At 44.0% G+C, this 20,815-nt stretch overlaps 2 protein-coding genes and 1 long non-coding RNA gene across 5 annotated transcripts in view; all 3 read left to right on the top strand.

Annotated features, from left to right (window-relative positions):
• Positions 1–20,815, top strand: part of LOC122934756 (zinc finger protein OZF-like) — a 225,322-nt gene that overhangs the window by 45,324 nt on the left and 159,183 nt on the right. The gene's annotated exons all lie outside the window — the stretch shown is intronic.
• Positions 426–1,880, top strand: LOC122934857. The gene is made up of 3 exons (XR_006388713.1): positions 426–467; positions 1,566–1,710; positions 1,823–1,880. It is a non-coding gene; the product is annotated as an uncharacterized LOC122934857 (long non-coding RNA).
• Positions 1,941–18,303, top strand: LOC122934763 (gastrula zinc finger protein XlCGF57.1-like). The gene is made up of 5 exons (XM_044290455.1): positions 1,941–1,990; positions 2,581–2,701; positions 3,673–3,761; positions 8,902–8,959; positions 14,100–18,303. The coding sequence occupies exons 2-5, from the start codon at positions 2,620–2,622 to the stop codon at positions 15,725–15,727; spliced, it is 1,857 nt and encodes a 618-aa protein (XP_044146390.1). The 5' UTR covers positions 1,941–1,990; positions 2,581–2,619; the 3' UTR covers positions 15,728–18,303.

Genomic DNA, 20,815 nt, shown 5'->3' with positions numbered 1-20,815 from the left:
ACCATGGGGAGCGGTCTGTGTGAGAGAGGGGGAACCATGGAGAGCGGTCTGTGTGAGAGAGGGGGAACCATGGGGAGCGGTCTGTGTGAGAGAGGGGGAACCATATGGAGCGGTCTGTGTGAGAGAGGGGAACCATGTGGAGCGGTCTGTGTGAGAGAGGGGGAACCATGGGGAGCGGTCTGTGTGAGAGAGGGGGAACCATGGGGAGCGGTCTGTGTGAGAGAGGGGGAACCATGGGGAGCATTCTAGTCTCTGCTGTATGTTGGAGGAGGCTACACTAACATATATAGATGTTAAATCCTAGTGACTACAGGACCTTTGATGATGTCATGGTCATGTGATCAGTCACAAGAGGGGAGGAGTAAAGCAGTGCATGTTTGTTTTCTATCCACAGTTCAGCACTTCCTGTCATGTGACCAGTGTGACGTCATCGCAGGTCCTGCAGCCCCAGGAGGTGAGATCTGCAGGTCAGTTATTGGTCTTGGTTCTGGGTTTATTAGAATGGAGTGGTTCTATAGGTGATATATAGCAGGTCCAGCCAGCAGGGGGCAGCACCGGCCATAGAGAGTCTCTGCGCACAGGAGGGGAGTTCTCCTCAGACATGTCTGCTCTCCCCCTGGAATATTAGGAGACCCCCAGACCCCTGTAAGAGGGGCTGTTCTCCTGGATTAGAGGGGTCTTCCATCACACAATGTTCTGTGATATCACTAGGATATGGAGTCAGTGTGTGATCGGTGGGGACAACCTCTTCTAGATGAAGGGGCTGCAGCGCTGTGTCCTCTCCTCACTGTCCCTGCACAGCGGAGGCCGGAGCTCTAATGAGCAGGGACTGTGGAGGAGATTCAGCAGTAAAGCAGCTCTGCAGCCCCTTCATTCCCAGGATTAGTGGGGTCCTGATAGAGACGAGCCCCCACCTACCGCACACTGATGACGAGTCCTAGCGATAGAACCTCACGTTATGTGACGGGAATAGCCCTTTAATGCTGGTGATATTGGGGTTCAGTGATGGCCGCAGGGATTGGGGTTTGCACAGTTGGGGGTAAATAATTGCACACACATGTGATAGTAACAAACCTGCAGCTGTGCGAGCAGCAGGACAAACCCCGGATCCATCACTGGCCCCGGAGCAGAACACCAGCGATTAGAGGAAAGAGGCGACTGACAGGACGGGGACAGGACTTCTCTGTATCTCCTTCCTGACCTGGGCTGTTGATATTTGTTGATCTCGTTGCTTCTGTCGATGCACTTGTGAAATCAGCAGTAGTGTTGAGCGAAGCGAGCTTTGTTCAAAACTTTGGAATAATACTGTACAGATATTTGTCTCTGTACAGTATTAGAATGTATAGGCCCCGATGAGCTGAAGTTAGCTGTTCACAAAGTCGCGCGTGACTTCGTTGGATAACTTTGGTAGTTGATTTTTAAAGTGAAAAAACACTTTAAAACTTGAAACCGTACTCGGCTTCAGGTTTTAGCCTTGGATCTGAAGCCCGACTTGTTCATCCACAATGCAACCCTGCCCTACATGTCACTCTTAACCTGAACTCAGTCCTCCTTGTTTCCCTCAGGTTCCTTACGTTCAGGACTCTCTTATTTTAAAAGACAATAGTCCTTTCCATAAATGACCCACCAAGGATGGAGAAGGACAGAGACCACATGGCTGGAAGGATATTAGACCTCACCCTGGAGATCATCTACTTGATAACTGGAGAGGTGAGAGTCTCACATGACATCACTCTTATCTCTAGTAATAAAACAGGGAAATGTCTGGAAAGGTGAAGGATTCTTAGAATCTCTGTAGTGATCGGCGTCTCCCCATACACAGGATTACACAGTAGTGAAGAAGTCGTCTGGTGAGTGTGTGACACCCCGTGTGTCAGGAGGACGGAGCAGGACCCAGAGCCCCATCACCGAGCCTCCACCTCATTCCCTGATACATGAGCAGAAGATCCTAGAACTTACCACCAGGATCACTGAGCTGCTGAGCGGAGAGGTGAGCGCTGCTGGGACATTATACAATAACGCCAAGGGAGGGGTCTGGTAATGACTGTGTCCTTGTGTTGTCAGGTTCCTATAAGGTGTCAGGATGTCACTGTCTATTTCTCTATGGAGGAGTGGGAGTATTTAGAACAACACAAGGATCTGTACAAGGACAGAAACCACATGGCTACAAGGATATTAGACCTCACCCTGGAGATCATCTCCTTGATAACTGGAGAGGTGAGGGTCTCACATGACATAACTATTATCTCTAATAATAAACCAGGGAAATGACTGGAAAGGTGAAGGATTCTTAGAATCTCTGTAGTGATCGGCGTCTCCCCATACACAGGATTACACAGTAGTGAAGAAGTCGTCTGGTGAGTGTGTGACACCCCGTGTGTCAGGAGGATGGAACAGGACCCAGAGCCCCATCACCGAGCCTCCACCTCATTCCCTGATAAATGAGCAGAAGATCCTAGAACTTACCACCAGGATCACTGAGCTGCTGAGCGGAGAGGTGAGCGCTGCTGGGAATGCTGGGACATTATACAATAACACCAAGGGAGGGGTCTGGTAATGACTGTGTCCTTGTGTTGTCAGGTTCCTATAAGGTGTCAGGATGTCGCTGTCTATTTCTCCATGGAGGAGTGGGCGTATTTAGAAGAACACAAGGGTCTGTATCTGGACATGATGGAGACTCACCAGTCCCTAACATCACCAGGTAAGAGGAGACCTTCCATAATTGTAGAAGATAGAAAGGTTTTGAGAGTTAGTGTTGCAGAAGTGGATGTGATTTGGGGCTACTTCTAATGGAGTTATCTAAGTGCTCCCCCTGGTCTTCAATCTTTAATCCATATGGACTGCAGAGGTACCAGGAGGTCACTACTTCTTGGAGCAGTCTCTGTTCAGTGGCTGTAGATCCATGGCGATGTAGAGAATCCAGTGGAGATGTCACAGCGGACAAGCACTCAGACACACAGAAAAACCAACAACCAGGCTCTGAGCGAGAAGCAGGGGAAGGGTCACCTCCTAGCTAATCCCTGACCTCTCTCCCTGCACTGCTCAGCCCACAGGCAGACCTTGGTGGTAGGAATGCTGTGTCCTCGTGCCTGGGCTAATACACCCTAACTTCCCTTAGATGGTGAAAAGGGGAAATAGGAGCAGCCTGCTCGTACAGAACCTGGATGGGAGAGAAGATACCAACACAACTCAAACAGCAAACAACAAGAACAGAAACCACACTTATCTTTAACAGAGCTGGGACAGAAAACCTTCCTTGCTTGCTTCCTAGGCCAGACTGATTTCTATAACCCGCTCCGAGCACTGGAATTGAGAGCCATTTAAACTAATGACCCCACCCAGTGCACCTGATGGGAGGCAGATCCAGCACGACTGCAAAACAAACACTAAAGACGTGCTGCTATTCTGGCCGACCTCCGCACATAGTCAGAGCCGGGCATGACAGGAGAGCACCAAGGGATCAGGTAGAACTTTAGTCAGGAAACAAGCAAAGGTCAGGGCAAACAGTCTGTGTGCAATCCAGTAAACACTCCAAAGGTCAGGGCAGACAGGAATTGGTTAAATCCAGTTAAAAAGACAGAGGTCGATACATTGGCAAACAACAAACAGTGTCACAGTTAGTTTTACCCATCATATGATCATCTGATATAAACAAATGTGTTTTTCTTACAGATGGGACCAGTCAGAGGAATCCCCCAGAGAGATGTTTCAGATCGCAGGATTGTCCAGAAGAAAAGCAGAATGTCCCACTGGATCATCAGGTAGAAGAAGCTGAAGTTCTTACAAATTATAGATTTACGTTGCGATGTTTTCTAGTAACCTTCCCCAGCAGCAGTGTTCTCTTTTTCATTATATTGTTGGTTATAAATAGTTTCTGGTGTCATAAGACTATATTAGTTAATTATGCAATTCAGCACATTTTACCAGTGTGTTCATTTAGTTGCATAGCGCGTGTTGCCAGCACCCGGGGCAAACCCAGAATTGTGCCCCCTAACCTGTGGACACGTGCCTTTTTTTATAGAACCATGCCCCACAGCATACCAAGACCAATATTACCAATAACAACACTGTGAGTGACAAGAAATACTGCAAAGACCATGAGCATGTATTACCACCATACTGACACTGAATATAATACAATATAAAGCTTTATTCACACAGCCAGTGTTAGGTCAGTGATTTTGAGCCAAAACCAGGTGCGGCTCTAAACACAGAACAGGTGCAGATCTCCCCCTTCTACTTTATTTCTGTGGAGGCTCCAATCCCGGTTTTGGCTCACAATCACTGATGAAAATCACTGATGTGTGAACAAAGCCGAAGACCGATATTAAGACCATACAGTGACCATTTGGATGTCTGCCCTGTCAACTTTGGAGCAATTTTTCAACAAGGACCTTCTGGTATTGCACCAATTTGCTTGTCCTCTCCACCAGAGCAATGAGAGATGAAAATTTCTCTGTGTAGCTGGGGTCGAGAAGGGTGAACAACCAGTAATCCGTGTTGTCTAAAATGCGTATATCGCTCGGGTTGTGGGAAAAGCAGCCTAACATGAAGTCAGCCATGTGTGCCAGAGTTCCAACAGGCAAGACTTCGCTGTCATCATCAGAAGGTGAGCTTACCCTGTAAAACATTATATGCGAGGGCCTGCAGGTGAGCTGACCCTGTAAAACATTATATGTGAGGGCCTGCAGGTGAGCTGACCCTGTAAAACATTATATGTGAGGGCCTGCAGGTGAGCTGACCCTGTAAAACATTATATGTGAGGGCCTGCAGGTGAGCTGACCCTGTAAAACATTATATGTGAGGCCCTGCAGGTGAGCTGACCCTGTAAAACATTATATGCGAGGGCCTGCAGTTGAGCTGACCTTGTAAAAGATTTTGGGTGAGGGCCTGCATTTGAGCTGACCTTGTAAAAGATTTTGGGTGAGGGCCTGCAGGTGAGCTCACCGTGTAAAAAAAATTTATATGCGAGGGCATTATATGTGACGAATAAGCATGTTGATATGATGGAGGAGGAGGATGAGAAAAGGAAGATTTAACCATATACCCTTTTTTGTAATGAAAAGGGTGCATGGGAATACAGTGCATTGAGTACATTAAACAACACATTTAAAGTGCCTTTATGTTCAGCCGCTTTCCTCTGGTGGAGTCGAGAAGTCAGGAGCAATCCAGGCCTTGTTTATTTTTATAAGAGTCAACCTGTCAGCATTTTCAGTTGACAGGCAGATACGCTTATCTGTTATAATGCCACCAGCAGCACTAAATACCCGCTCAGACAAAATGCTGGCAGCAGGGCAGGCCAGCACCTCCAAGGCGGAGAGCGCTAGTCTGTGCCACTTGTCCAGCTTGGACACCCAATAGTTGTAAGGCACTGAGGGATCACTGAGGACGCTGACACGGTCTGCTATGTACTCCTTCACCATCTTCCAAATCTTTTACCTCCTTGTGACACTAGGATGCACATCAGAGTGAGGGTGCTGGCGGGGTGTCATGAAACTGTCCCAGGCCTTGGAGAGTGTTGCCCTGCCTCTGTTGGAACTTCTGTGTGTTCCCCTTGTCTCCCCTCCTCGGTTGCCCAAGGAAGTACGGACTCTGCCACCAGCGTTGTCAGATGGAAATTTTTGGAGCAATTTTCAACAAGGACCTTCTGGTATTGCACCGTTTTGCTCATCTTCTCCACCTGAGGAATGAGAGATGAGAAGTTCTCTTTGTAGCGGGGGTCAAGAAGGGTGAACACCCAGTAATCTGTGTTGTCTAAAATGCGTAAAAACGCGCAGGTCGCGGGAAAGGCAGCATAACATGAAGTCAGCCATGTGTGCCAGAGTTCCAACAGGCAATTCTTCGCTGTCGTCATCAGGAGGATCACCCTCAATCTCCTCATCCTCTTCTGCCCACCCACGCTGAACACATGGAATTAAACTTCCATGGGTACTACCCTCTGTAGCGGAGGCAACCGTTTCCTGCTCCTCCTCTTCATCGTCCAATTCGCACTGAGAAGATGGGCTGAGGGTGGTCTGGCTATCACCCTGTGTAATGTCTTCTTCCCCCATTTCCACCTCTTCCACATGCAAAGCATCATCCTTAATTGTGAGCAGCGAGCGTTTAAGTAGACACAGAAGTGGGATGGTTACGCTGATTATATAGTTATCGCCGCTTACCATCTGTGTTGATTCCTCAAAGTTTCTTAAAACGTCACAGAGGTCAGACATCTATGCCCACTTCTCGCTTCTGATTAGCGGAAGCTGTCTGGGGTAATGATATTTGGACGCTGCACTGGGTCAGGAAAGAGGATGTGGTCGCTGATGGTGCTTGCAAAGGTCCAGGTGCAGGGCAGGAGGCATCCTCGCCTGCGCCTTCGACAGGCGATTGGCCAGCACGTACCATAGGGGAAGAGGAGGCAGTGGTGTGGCCCACAGACACAGATTGTGGACCCAGGTGTTCGGCCCACCTATTAGGGTGCTTTGATGCCATGTGGCGGATCATGCTGGTGAGGTTGCTAGTGTTCTCGACCCGGCTCATTTTGGTGTGGCACAGGTTGCAAACTACTATTCTTTTGTCGTCCGCACCTCCCTCAAAAAAGCACCATACTGCGGAACACCTACCCCTTGGCAAGGGAGATTTACGCAAGGGGTGCTCCGTGGAACAGTTGTGGGCCTTTTCGGTGTGGCCCGCCTTCTCCCTTTTGCCACCCCACTGCCTCTTCCAGCCTTTTGCGGTGCTGCAGATACTTCCCCCTCTGTACTGCTGTCCTCGCTCGGCTTTCCACCTTCCCAGGTTCGGTCAGTGACCTCATTGTCCACCACCTCCTCTTCCACTTCCTCACTCTGATTATCTTCTTGATTTGTTGACCTAACCACAACCTCAGTTATTGACAACTGTGTCTCATCCTCTTCATCAACCTCTTGAGACAGTAATTGTGGTTGATTCATTAGCAACTGTGTCTCATCATTATCCACCTCATTAAACAGTAATTGCCGTTCCCCACCGTCATGTTCTTGTGACTGTGGATGCTCAAGAGGTTGGGAATCAGGGCACAAGTTCTCATGTCCCTCTTCAAGCGTGCTTGGCGAGAGGGTCAAATAAAGTAATGGCAATGAAAAGAGCTCCTCAGAATTTGTGGGATCACATGTTTGGCCAGACTCTCCATGGTGGGAGGAAGGAGGACCAGGGAGAGGATTCTGTTGACCAGACTCTTGGCTACTGAGACTGGACTTAGTGGAAGAGAGGGTGGTGCTTAATCAACTGGAAGCATTATCTGCTGCAATCCAACCGACCACCTGGTCACACTGGTCTGACTTCAAAAGTTTTGTCCTGCGATGCCCTGCAAACTGGGACATGAAGCTAGGTATCGTGGATGATTGTTTTACTTGTGCTCTGGCAGCAGGCACTGTTTCAAAGTGGCCAGGGCCACGGCCTCTGTGTGAACCATCAGCATCACGGCCATTTCCCCGTCCATTACTGCTCGCCTTGCGCATATTAAATGTTATATGCACGCTTGACAAACAAGATGTGGCACGAATGTCACAGTTCACAGCAAGCACAGTATATGGAAAAAGTACGTAAAAATATGGAAAAAGGAAAATAGATTTCACTTATATTTTCCTATCTCTGGCCCTGACACAGAAGGTATTGGACAGATGTCACAAGTCACTGCAGACACCCTCTATAAAAAAAGTATTAAAAATGAAGGAAAAAATATAGTAATTTTCACTTATATTTCTCCAATCTCTGGCCCTGACTCACAGAAGGTATTGGACAGATGTCTCTAGTCACTGCAGACACCCTCTATAGAAAAAGTATTGTAAATTATGCAAAAAATGTATTTACATTTTCACCTCTATTTCTCCAATCTCTGGCCCTGACACACACAAGGTATTGGACAGATGTCAGTAGTCACTGCAGACACCCTCTATAGAAAAAGTATGGAAAATGCTGGAAAAAAAAAATTTGTACTGTAGCTGTAAAATACTGCCAGCCTGCCACCCTGCCACCACACACAATAGTCCTTTTATAGGGACTTTTGGGTCTTGGAAACGTTATTCTATTGAATTGATTGCGATCAGACTCCCTACACTCTCTGTCCTTTCCGAAGCGCAGCTCTCCCTGACTACAAATGAACCGAATATGCGTCATCGGGTGCTATATACAGCAGTGCGGCCGAGCATGCTCGCTCAACACTAGTAGATACCTACTATAGCTTGACCATATTCTGACACCAAAAATGTTTTATTGTTTTGTCTACAGAGCTGTGAAGTATTGTTTGTTTTCTTTCCATTATGGCATTCAGCGCAGAGGAAAAACATTTTTATATTTACATTTTTTGGACATTTTAAAAACATTTTAATCATTCAAGCATTTGGCAATAATTGTCTATCCACTGAGATGCCCCAGTTGCTATTGACCAGCGGATCTGAGGGGGTTAAATTACTGGGTCAGTGTTATCTCTGATCCCAGTCAATGCGGCCAAGTGCTGGCTTTATTTTACTATTACGTTAGGTGTCACAAAAGGGTTATTGAATCCATTGCCAATCCCCATGTAGGCTCCATGTCCTGGCCCGGCCATCCCTACTGACAGCAGTACAATTAAAATTCCCAGTGAGACTCTCGGGGCCTAAATGAGGATCGGCAATGGATTAATATGGAGATCAGTGCGTACACAGAAAGCAGGGAAAGGAGAATGTTGGGCACAAGAAAGGTGCCACTACTTTTATTATTTTAAGACATTCTAATCATTTCTGATTTGGGTAGAATAAATTCGGACCCTAATTGAATTTTGGGTGAATTGTTTGAATTGAGCCAAAACTAATTTCAAGAAATTTGCTCATTTCTAATTCATGTCCTCTAGGGAGCTTTTTTGGTGTTCACCTGTATTTTTTTCTTCTCATATCTTCAATCTTGCAGGAAAGTTCTGATAGAACGACGAGTGGACTCAATAAACCCGGATCAGTGTCGGTGATTGGTAAGAGCCTTTCATAAATCTTTTTTTGACTGTAAATGTCTTTATTAATGGGAAATCTAATAGGAAGTTCTAAGAATTGTCCTCCTCATCATCATTAATGTTACAATGAATATTACATTTAGTTACTTCTATAATATTCCATTGGCACAGATACAGTGTGACACAATATGGACAGATATAATCACAAACAAAAACATTGGATGGTAAATGGTGATTCCGAGCAAAGGTTGCATAATACGATTTACCTCAGTTATAAACCTGTGGTACGTGGGTCCATGGGGTACATGTTGTGCTGGGGGTATCTGCACTGTATTTATACCAGTGGGACCCATATTGTAGCTGAGCAGACATAAAAAGAAATAGCTGAGTGTGATTGTGTATGCTGGGGAGAAATGAATTTCATTTTAAAGGCCATCCATGGTGGGGTTAAGGGGGAGACAGGGGCTGAGAATGGAAAAAAGGAAAGGTATAAGTATGAAAACATAGTCATAGTAATATGTAAATACCAAATAGAGCATGAAAATGATGGAAACAAGAGAAGATGTATAAAAACTTGTTGAAAGGAAAATGGAGTTGTTGCCCATGACAACCAATCAAATCACTTCTTTAATCTTATAAAGGGTGCCTGAAAAATTATAGTTGGAGTCAGCTTGGTTGCCACTTGCCCCAGTTTTGGAACCTGTCACATTGATATACAGATTTGCGTGAAAATATTCAATACAACTTGTATTTAATTCATTCAAATTCCTGCACATTTTGGGCTTTGAAGTCCAGGAGGGGGTCCTATCAGTGACTGACAACCTTCCCTGCATGAGAATGTATACACAGATAGTTGTCAGTCACTGATGGGATCACTTCCGTTACTTCAAAGCCCAGAATGAGCAGGAATATGAATAAATTACAACATTTACTGAATTATTTCCTGAAAAACTCTACTCCGCTTTTCCTGCTTTATAACATGCTGCTGGCAGATTACACTGCGTTTTCATGGTAGCAGGTTGACTTTAAAAGGGATACTTAAATATTACTTTATTATAAATATATTCCCAAATACCTTTCATTAGTTATAATGGCTTGTTTCGTCTAGGTAGCAATCATCAGGGGAATGAAATTGCTGCCGTTCTATTAGTAAACAAAAACCTGTCCTAATCATACAGCAGGACAAGTTACTTCAGAACAGTAAGCTAAAGAGCTGCCTCTGCCTCTTCTCCGCTTGTGCAGTGGCCGGGTTTGGGGTGGCCCCAACACTACGCTAGGTCCCCCGGACACCGTTGAGGTGTCACTACATATTGCTGCTCTCCAGAAGGGATGGTAAAGCATGTTACACCCCAGTGGGAAATCAAGGTCTGCAGTAACCAGGGTGCCTCTTTATTGGAGGAATTCAAGTGTAAAACAATACAGGCGAGGCGTAGGGTTGGCTTCTCCAGTCTCCTCCCTGGCAGAAGAAGAGTTTGATGCCGAGGAAAGGCCTGAGCTAGCTGTCCATCTCTCTCTCAGGTGGCTGGTATTCTGGTCAAAAGCTGACGGCCCATGTTCTATAGCTCAGTAGTCCGAGTGGCTCCGTGGTTACAGGGCTGGTGACTCATGGTCTGTAACTCAGCGCTCTGACTTATTTCCTTTATATACAGTTTCTGGTTGAACTACTAGACCGTTCACGTGGGAGGGGTGGAGTGGAGAAACTCAGCACAAACAGATACAAAGTTACCTCTCCCGTGTGTCATGGACTTACATTAGAGCTTTAATGATACTCAATGGCAATGACACAGCAGTTTTTCCAGACGAAAACAAGTTTCCAGACATAACAACAGAGCTAAACTAGACATTCAAGAGGTCAGTCTGTCTGGTTTTGGTGGTAAACAAGTCTGGGTTTTTCCTCCAAAGCATGCTCTTCTTTAAACCAAATGGTAGCTATGAAAAATTGCCAACTTCTCATTATTAGCTAGAAAGTCCCAAACATCTCTGTGTTCATTAATTTCCACAGTGCTTTTCAGTATTAAACAATGCAAGTTAACCCCATCCAACTGAATAAAGTAAGACGTTTATAACTTTGCATAGGGGAAATAGGCAAAAGTCTACAAATGTTCAGATATCAAGGGGAGAAAAACAGAACTGGATCGCACATCCACGATGCTATGCTTAGATCTAATTAAACTCGCTTCTCAGCGCAATATTAAAGTGTACAGCCCCCTATGCTGCATGCTGTACAAGAGGCATTAGTGTACATTTTGATCAAAAGGCATAAGCCCACTCACCACGTCAAGGTCGTCTCTTTGAGTGGGACCTACTCTGACAAAAAGGCGGTGACAAAGCGGCACTGCCCCAGTAGGCGGCAGGACCCAGGAGTCAAACAGCAACCCTGCTGTCTGACAATGCCACCCATGGCACTGGGTCCCACCAGCACAGCGCCACAAAAACAAAGGCCACCACGCAGTACTGCACCATGTGAACAGTGAGTGGGCTTGGTGAGTGGGCTTATGCCTTTTGATCAAAATGTACACTAATGCCTCTTGTACAGCATGCAGTATAGGGGGCTGTACACTTAAGCTACTTTCACACTGGCGTTCTGGCTTTCCGTTTCTGAGATCCGTTCAGGGCTCTCACAAGCGGTCCAAAACGGATCAGTTTTGCCCTAATGCATTCTGAATGGATAAGGGTCGGTTCAGAATGCATCAGTTTGCCTCCGTTCCGCCTCCGTTCCGCTATAGAGGCTGCTTGCAGCGTTTTGGTGTCCGCCTGACGATGCAGAGGCAAATGGATCTGTCCTGACACACAATGTAAGTCAATGGGGACGGATCAGTTTTCACTGACACAATATGGCACAATAGAAAACGGTTTTGGCAATGTTAAAGATAATACAAATGGATCCGTTCTGAACGGTTGGATCCGCACCAAACGCGAGTGTGAAAGTAGACTTAATATTGCGCTGAGAAGCGAGTTTAATTAGATCTAGCATTGCGGATGCGCGATCCAGTTCTGTTTCTCCCCTTGACATCTACAAATGTTCAGACTTCAAAGTATCCCTGCTCCAGGGCACTACACTTGTCAGGGATTATGATCCTGCATGCAGCTGATAAGAGCTTCAGCTAAATCTCCATAGGAATAGAGTTCATGAGGAGAGAGCTGAAATACAGAGAGGAGGGTGGGAGCGTGGCTAATGAGCAGAAGCATTTGTATGCAGTCAGCTACTTTACCACAGCCCGACATTACTGCAGTCTGTCTTGTCCATCCTCTCTTTACTGCAGCTGTCTTCTCATGAACTCTATACCTACAGAAATTATGCTGCAGATCTTATCAGCTGTATTCATGATCATAGAGGGAGATTTATTATTGCTTTTGCACCTAAAAAGTGGCGATAAAAAGTCGCATCTCCCACTTTTTGCCATCCTCAACGTTTTTCTTAAAGGGGGAGTGACAAAGGCAGTGAAAGGGGTTGGGCCAGTGCCCAACAAATGTGTCTTCATTTACGCCAGTTTTCTGATGTAAATGAAGTCAGAAATCTATGGCAGCTAGTTAGGCGCATGGACTGCAGGGGGATGCGCCTAATTTATGACCAGGTGTGCCCTTTGTCATCCTCTGGCAGCGCAGTGGATAGCAAGACACAGAAAGCTCCAGTCTTGAAAAATATCCCCCATAATCCCTGGCAACTAGAGCAGAGAGGTGGATGAATCACTTCTTTAGCTCAGTGTTCTGAAGTAACTTGTCCTGCTGTCATTAGGACAGGTTTTGTGTGTACTAATAGTATGGTGGCCATTTTATTTCCCCTGATGATCATCCCTAGACGAAATTAGCCATTATAACTGTAATAGCGGCTGCTGTACTCCGCTGTTCCCCCTCTTATTGCTGCGGTCCAGGACGCCGCGCTCAGCGGTGACCTGTGGGCGGTGTTTCCCATTTCACCCCTGCGGTCCTGGGCTCTGTTTCAGTAGGTGTTATTGCTTCTGAGGATTCTGCTCCACAGCTTCCACTTGGCCCTGGATACAGCATGAGTTCGGCTGGTTTCGTGTTACACTGCTCTAAGGGCTGAGTGCATCACTCCCTGGGCTGTGTGGGTTAGGTCAGGTGACCTCGCTGACCAACTTTGGCTCTCCTGCATGTATTTAAGTGGCTCAGCCCCCTTGCCAGATGCCTCAGTGTCAAGGTCCTTGAGTTTGCTGGTTCTTGATACTCTTGTGTGCTCCTGATCTATACTTCGTTCCTGGACTCTTATCGTCTGATCCCTACCTGCTTGCTTTGTCTCTCCTGTTGCCTACCCGGATTGCCTGACCTGTACCTGCACCCCCTGCCCTGACCTATTACCTGTCTGACGATTTCTCTGCCTTATCCTTTGGTCCTGCTTCTTTGCTCCTGGTAACGTCTCTGCCCGCCTGACTACGCTTGTACTTCTGGTACCTACTCAGGTACTTCCTGGTCAGCCCAGACCAGCTGCCACTGACTCAGGGATTGCTCTGGAGTATCCCCTGGCAACTACCCTAATGGCTCAAGTCTATCCTCACCATCTGAGGCTCTAGTAAAAACCAGGTAGTTCCTTAGACACACCCCTCCAGAGTATAGACAGTCAGTGGCACAGTGGGTTCACACCCGCTGATCCGGGACAATAACTAATGAAAGGTATTTGAGAATATATTTATAATAAAATAATATTTATGTATTTTTAATTTATGAATTCCCAGAGAACCCCTTTAAGCGTATGAATGACATATTGTATTGTAGAGCTATACAGTGGGCTTATACACAGGTGATGTGTATATTGTACATGTTCAAGTTTTTTGTCATTTTTTTTTATTTCCTTCCACTGATAATATTTATTATATACATTTTTGGTGGTATCTTTAAAATTTCCGGAGCTTTTGTTCTCTATTCACAAGGGGATGTATTGCAATATATGGTCTGGATAGAAACACCTGCCACTATCTACCAGGGATTATATTCTGGGAATTTAGTAGACAAAGAACACCTGAAAACTATGCTGTTTTCTATGATCTTTCTTGGTGTTGTACAAGTACATATGATGTACTTACTGAAACTGTACATTATCCTGTTTTCTTACATCGCCTATATACTTTGTGTCCAGTCTTCCTAATGTCTTAATAAGTCTTGATTAATTAATGGAAAAATACAATAATTTTGTTTCATTTTCCAGGTGAAGATGGGTTTAGAGTATATCATAAGCATCTATCTTTGTATCATGAAGATAATACCACACAAGATGATTCAAAACCTCCTAATGTACCTTCAGTCCTTCACAGTGGAGATCTATCCACCAATACTGCTGGTCACAAGAAACCTTCATCTAATCAATCACTGACTGGCCGAACAAGAACTAAACAGAAGTGTGGAAAAATATTTCCACGTGAGAAAAGTTTTAAAAAGAAATCTAACATTTTTTTACATGAGAAAAATTGCAGAGACAAAAGGTCATTTTCATGCTCAGAATGTGGAAAATCTTTTACCATGAAATTAATTTTAGTTGCACATCAGAGAAGTCACACAAGGAAGAAGCCATTTTCATGTCTTGAATGTGGGAAGTGTTTTAGTCAGAAATCAGGTTTTGTTATACATCTGAGAACTCACACAGGGGAGAAGCCATTTATGTGCCCTGAATGTGGTAAGTATTTTGGGGTGAAATCCTTGCTTATAGACCATCAAAGAAGTCACACAGGGGAGAAGCCATTTTTATGCTCAGAATGTGGGAAATCTTTTAGTCAGAAATCAAATCTTGCTACACATCAGAGAACTCACACAGGGGAGAAGCCATTTATGTGTCCTGAATGTGGGAAGTGTTTTGGTGTGAAATCAATGCTTATAAAACATGTAAGAACTCACACAGGGGAGAAGCCATTTTCTTGTTCAGAATGTGGGAAATCTTTTCGTCAGAAATCACATCTTGTGAAACATCTAAGAATCCACTTAGGAAAAAAGCTACATTCATGTCTTGAATGTGGAAGGTGTTTTAGTCATAAATCAAATCTTATTGGACATCAGAGAACTCACACAGGGGAGAAGCCATTCTCATGTCTTGAATGTGGGAAATGTTTTAGTCTAAAATCACATCTTGTTACACATCAGAAGACTCACACAGAAGAGAAACCATTTTTATGCTCGGAATGTGGGAAGTGTTTTAGTCTGAAATCAGGTTTTGTCAGACATCAGAAAACTCACACAGAAGAGAAGCCATTTTCATGTTCAGAATGTGGGAAAATTTTTCGTCTGAAATCACATCTTGTTACACATCAGAAAGTTCACGCAGTAGAGAAGCCATTTTCATGTCTTGATTGTGGAAAGTGTTTTCGTCTGAAATCGCATCTTGTTACACATCAGAGAACTCACACAGGGGAGAAGCCATATTCATGCTCAGAATGTGGGAAGTGTTTTAGTCTAAAATCACGTCTTGTTAGACATCAGAGAGCTCATGCAGGGGAGAAGCCATTTATGTGTCCTGAATGTGGGAAGTGTTTTGGTGTGAAATCAACTCTTAAAGCACACATCAGAAGTCACACAGGGGAGAAGCCATATTCATGCTCAGAATGTGGTAAAAGTTTCAGTATGAAATCACATCTTGTTTCACATCAGCGAACTCACACAGGGGAGAAGCCATTTATGTGTTCAGAATGTGGGAAGTTTTTTGGTATGAAGTCATTGCTTATAAAACATCTCAGAGTTCATACCGGGGAGAAGCCATTTTCATGTTCAGAATGTGGGAAATCTTTTAGTCAGAAATCAAGTCTTGGTAAACATCAGAAAACTCACTCACAGGGAAAGCAATTGTAATGCTCAGGTTGTAGGACATGTGAGAGAAGTAGAGCTTCATTGTGGGACCTGCTGCCTTATTATGCCTTGTGATGTATGACTTAAAAGGGTTGTTCGGCAGTGGCGGACTGGCCATAGATCTTACAGGGAAAATTCCCGGTGGGCCGATGTCCAGGGGGGCGTCTGAGTCCTCCTGCAGGCTGGGTACATTATGATCTGATGCTCTCAGCATTTATTAATAGTAGGAGCATCAGGTACTTATGCACCTGACCAACAGCTGCAACTGCCCTCCTGAACTGAACTGTATCACTGTCCTCAGGACAGGGATAGAATTGAGTACTGTGGCATGGGCGGTCGTTTTCTGTGCAGCACTGTGGTATTTAGCTCTGCTGGGGTGGTATTTTGTGATGTACTACAGTATTGTAGGCCCTGTCTACTTCTTTTGTCAGTTCCTACTTGTGTTGCCTTGCCTTCTGTCAATTTGAACCAGCATACAACATGGGGACACTTTTAGTTTTTTTTTTTTTCGGGGCCACTTTAAGTTCCCAGTCTGCCCATGTTGTCCATTTTTCCATATTGATGACCTTTCCCAAGGACAGGTCATCAATATCAGATCGACGAGGGTCTGACTCCCAGAAACCTCAACGATTAGCTGTTTGTAGAGACTTGCTTTTGTGCGAACACTCAGGTTTCTTCACTGTTTACCTGCATGCCAACAACACTGCAGTGGCCGTGCAGTCTAGTTAGCGCTAATCTGTTCCTTTCACTTGAATGGGGGGGAAGGGGGGTGCAGTTGTAGTTACGTTAAATGACAGCTACAGTGTCATTGCCTTGCTTGTAAACAGTGAAGGGACCGCAGTACTCATTTGAGCATTGCGATCTCGTCAAACAACTGATCACCGGGGGTTCCTTGAGTCAGACCACCACCGATTTGATATTGATGACCTATCCCGAGGAAGTCATCAAAATGGGAAATCAAACAACCCCTTGAGGATACAGTACAGACAGGAGTACTCAGAAGACCTGCACTAAACTATTGAGATATTGGGATTTCATGGGCACTGGCATTGTGCCTGCAAGTGCAGGACCACAGCTCTACTACACAGGTGTCCCATTTGACTTCATTCACATATAATGGAAATAATAAAGCAAAGATGTCATCTTACAGGTCAAAACTTAAGAACATATTGCTTTAGGTTGTGGTCAATGTCCCATCAGTATAATTGACCACAACCTAAAGCAATAGGGTTTTATTAACTTAAAAAATGCGTCTTCCACATCATAATAAACCCTTTCCTAGCAAGGACATAACGCACTCTTAATAGAGATGTCAGGATCTCAGCCTGTGAAGCAGCTATTGTGCAAGGCATCTTGTTTTAAAGCTAACATTCCTAGCTTAGAAACAAGGCCAAGTTGCTAGCCACCATACATCTCAACCCTGTTACAAATGGTTACCAGTGAAAACTGCATATCCGTGCAGGCCTCATTCCCAGCCCAATTTCTAAGGACTATATCTCTCTTGATGTGGAACAGTTAGCGATCCTGGTCTGGATTTAAAGATTAGATTGATAAATTTTAAACAAGACTTGGCTGACATCTCTAGCTGCTACACAGCTTGAGATATTCCAAAATAATGCAGTTCTCCCCATCTTCAGCCGAATGTGATGTCAGCCAACATGGAGGAGGAGATGGGGAACATGCTGACAGACTGCAGAAGGAAAGACATTGATACTCTTTCCTTGTGTAACTGTACATGACTATAGAGCGAGGGTAACATGGACTTATATGCATGTTATCAACCCACTTTCCCCATCAATCAGAAAGCATACTCCAGACGTTTAACAGCATCGGGATCACAGTGCCAAATTAGTTGCACCAAACACACAAATAACAATAAAATTTCATATTTACACTTTCCCTATGCTGTCTATACCCAATCTGTACAGTACAATATACAGATAATTTCTTTAGTGATACCCACTCTATTCTACAGTAATAACAATAACGATTATCACTAGGGAGGAATATCTAATATATGTCTAATAGATGGAAATTATCATCAGTCAGAAAAGACATTTTAACTCACTGTTGCTGTAAATGATCTTTTTAGTTAGTGTACCTACGGTAGTTAAAAAAATCATCATGCAGCTTCTGGTATCAAGAGTATCTTTCCAGTTCTTCTGATTTTATGAAGATATGTGCATGTAAATTTAGGCCTAAGTTGTATCTATGAACTCTGCATATGTGGAACTTTAATTTTTAGGAGGTGTAGTGCATATACCTTTCTGCTTGTATGACACCTTTTCTCACCAGTATCAACTTTGATACAATTTGTATGAAAATTATGCAAAGTTTTATAAAAGTGTCTGTGTGTATAATGTGCCAAGTGTGCTGGATGTCTACTTTCAGAAAAAACACAAGTATTCACAATTGAATGGTATTTACCTCTGCGATGATCTCTTTGCATGTTATAATAATTGTATAATATATTAGGAGAGATCTTTCCATATTGTTACATCATATTTCTAAGTTTTTATGCATAATGCATGTCTTGTGGTCAAATTTCCTAAAGAAAATATAAAAAATAAATGTCCTTATAACCAGGGCTGTGGAGTTGAAGCTAGTTTTTTTTTTAAAGAGGACCTTTCACCACCCCTGACTTGCATTCCCCATGTAATAACGATTCTGGAACATCTATTCTTATGTCTCTATGTTGTGCCGTTCCTTTATTATTGTACTAGAAATACATTTGCCGTCAGTCTGCAGTAAGGGTACAGAGGGGTGGTAACTAGTTGGGGGGGGGGGACTCACTCTATCCAATCAGTGCTGCCATGTTCAGACTGTGCAGGTACACCCCCCTGTACCCTTACTGCAGACTGCTAGCAATTCTTTCTTAACTTCTAGTTGAAATAATGAAGGAACGGCACAACATAGAGACATGAGGATAGATGTTCCAGAATTATTACATGGGGAATGCATGAAGATTTTAAAACAGACATGTCAGGAGCGGTGAAAGGTCGCCTCTTTTAAACATGTTTTTATTGATGTTTTCATATAAAAAAATACAAAAAACAACAATGTGAACAATCTCCTCAGTAGTAAGTAGACAATAAGAAGCTCAGCAATATGATATACTATAAAAAGAGAAATGTCCATGAAAGATCCAAATGAACTATCGCGTGAATTTGAATAAACAAAGACTTTTTGCAGAAATAGGGGTAGGAAAACCGAACTTTTATGGCACATGGATCCACCTCTGTAAAGGTATAACAGGATACTCATAGTAGTGGACCAGAAGAAAGAGTCTGTTCCAGAGACCAAGTGGAGTACTTTAATTTTAGTACTTGAGCGGAGCATCTGTATAAAGGGTTCCCATAGTGTAAAAAAGGCCTTTATTTTATGTTTTTTTTGGAGAGTGACATTGATCCAATTCGTGTGAAAGACAAACAGCAATTTTTGAAGAAAGAGTCTCAAGGAAGATGGATTAGGGGATAACCAATCTTGCAGAATGGATTTCCATGCCACTGCTGATATTATAAAAAGCTATTTTAGGCTACCTTTGTAATTGTATCTGCAGCAGACACAACCTAATATGGTCCATTCTGGAACTAAAGAAAGTCAGGGAGGTCGCATGAGTAGACACCTGTGTCCAAAAAGAAGGTATGGAAGGACAATCCCAAAAGCAGTGATATAGGTAGCCATCCAGTGGAGCTTGCTGGCGGGCAACTGGAGCCCTCAGAAGTATTTACAAGACAGTGTAGGCTAGGGTCCACCATGGACTTCAGCGGCTCCCCAGTGGGCCAGTCTGAGCCTGTCCTCATGAGCAGCGTTAGTAATCGCCCTATATTCAATATGAATTATATCTTATTTGGGTAAATTGTGTTAAGAACCATATTTCAACATGTATCAGTCACATTTTATGTGGGTCGATAAGGTCTAGTCCCTCTGTAAAGCACAGCAGAACACACAGTCATAATTCATGTTTTGACTAATCCATCGAGATTTTCATAACCAGGACACTAACACTTCTCCAATCGCACGTGCTTGGAGTTTCAACCTTAAGGGACCTGAGAATTAAATATTGGTTCCAAGTCTTCAGATTTCATAAGCATGTTAGATATCATTAGATTGGCAAAACTATGTTTGAAATCATCTATCTAGGAGATAGCTATTAAAAGTTAAAGCACAATCTAAAACTGTCATATAGCCGGACTATTTGTGCTTATGGAAAGTGCATAGTAGGCAAAATTAATTTTCTAGGCCAGGCAATGCTTCTCTGGGAAAAATGTATGCAAATTAGTTTTGTTCCAGTTCGGCTGAATCGGTAGATTTGTTTTGTGCATGAATTGATTCAACCTGAATCAAAAGTTCTTTTAATAGCCATGAAAGACTAGCAAAGGCCACTTATGCAAGTTCTCTCTGCTCTGTTCTGATAATGGACAATGACTCCAAAACAGCTGTCTGCAGATGAGGTACTGGCTTAGCTATAATCCAAGTTATGTCTCAAGGCCTGTTTAAAAGGTCAGGATTGACTTATAGGATAGCTGCCTTACATCTGGTGGCATAAGATGCTCAGCTTTCTTTTCTTTTTGGAGAGAGAGCTAATTTGCATGTCATATAGTTGGTGGCTTCTGCATATGATTACCCAGCCGCTAGTCACAAGGCTAACGGGGCGGGTGGTAGACTCCTTAAAATGTCATACAAACATATACAAAGGGGGAGATTTATCTCATTGGAGATCTCTGCCCTGATGTGCACCACATACTGAAGTGTATGCCAGCTACAGGCTGGCGTAGAGTTCAGCTATAACTTGCTGCTTTCTAGTGAAAGTAATAGTAAATCTTAAGGGCTGCATGAAGCCCCAACCCTCCTGCTAAGCCACATCTCTATTCTTGCCACTTTAGAAAAGTGCAGAGAAGCCTAAAAATTCACAAATTATGGTGCACATGTAGCATACACCATAATTTGAGACTTTCATACACCTCTATTGTGATATAACAACATTGATAAATGTCCCCCAGGGAGTCATAGTACAGAGATACACCTATGGGGAGATATATCAAGACTGGCGGATCTCCCTGCTACAGGCCGGCGTAGACTTCAACAATA

Source organism: Bufo gargarizans, chromosome 4 (assembly GCF_014858855.1).
Source record: "Bufo gargarizans isolate SCDJY-AF-19 chromosome 4, ASM1485885v1, whole genome shotgun sequence".
In the NCBI taxonomy this organism is placed as follows: Eukaryota; Metazoa; Chordata; class Amphibia; order Anura; family Bufonidae; genus Bufo; species Bufo gargarizans.
This window is presented reverse-complemented; position numbering and strand designations above follow the sequence as displayed.

Bases quoted from the DNA above. Each gene is read 5' to 3' on its own strand.
- LOC122934763 (XM_044290455.1), top strand. From the start codon at position 2,620: ATGGAGGAGTGGGCGTATTTAGAAGAACACAAGGGTCTGTATCTGGAC. The intron at 3,762-8,901 runs GTAGAAGAAGCT...TCAATCTTGCAG, and splicing joins ATGTCCCACTGGATCATCAG to GAAAGTTCTGATAGAACGAC. The intron at 8,960-14,099 runs GTAAGAGCCTTT...TTCATTTTCCAG, and splicing joins CGGATCAGTGTCGGTGATTG to GTGAAGATGGGTTTAGAGTA.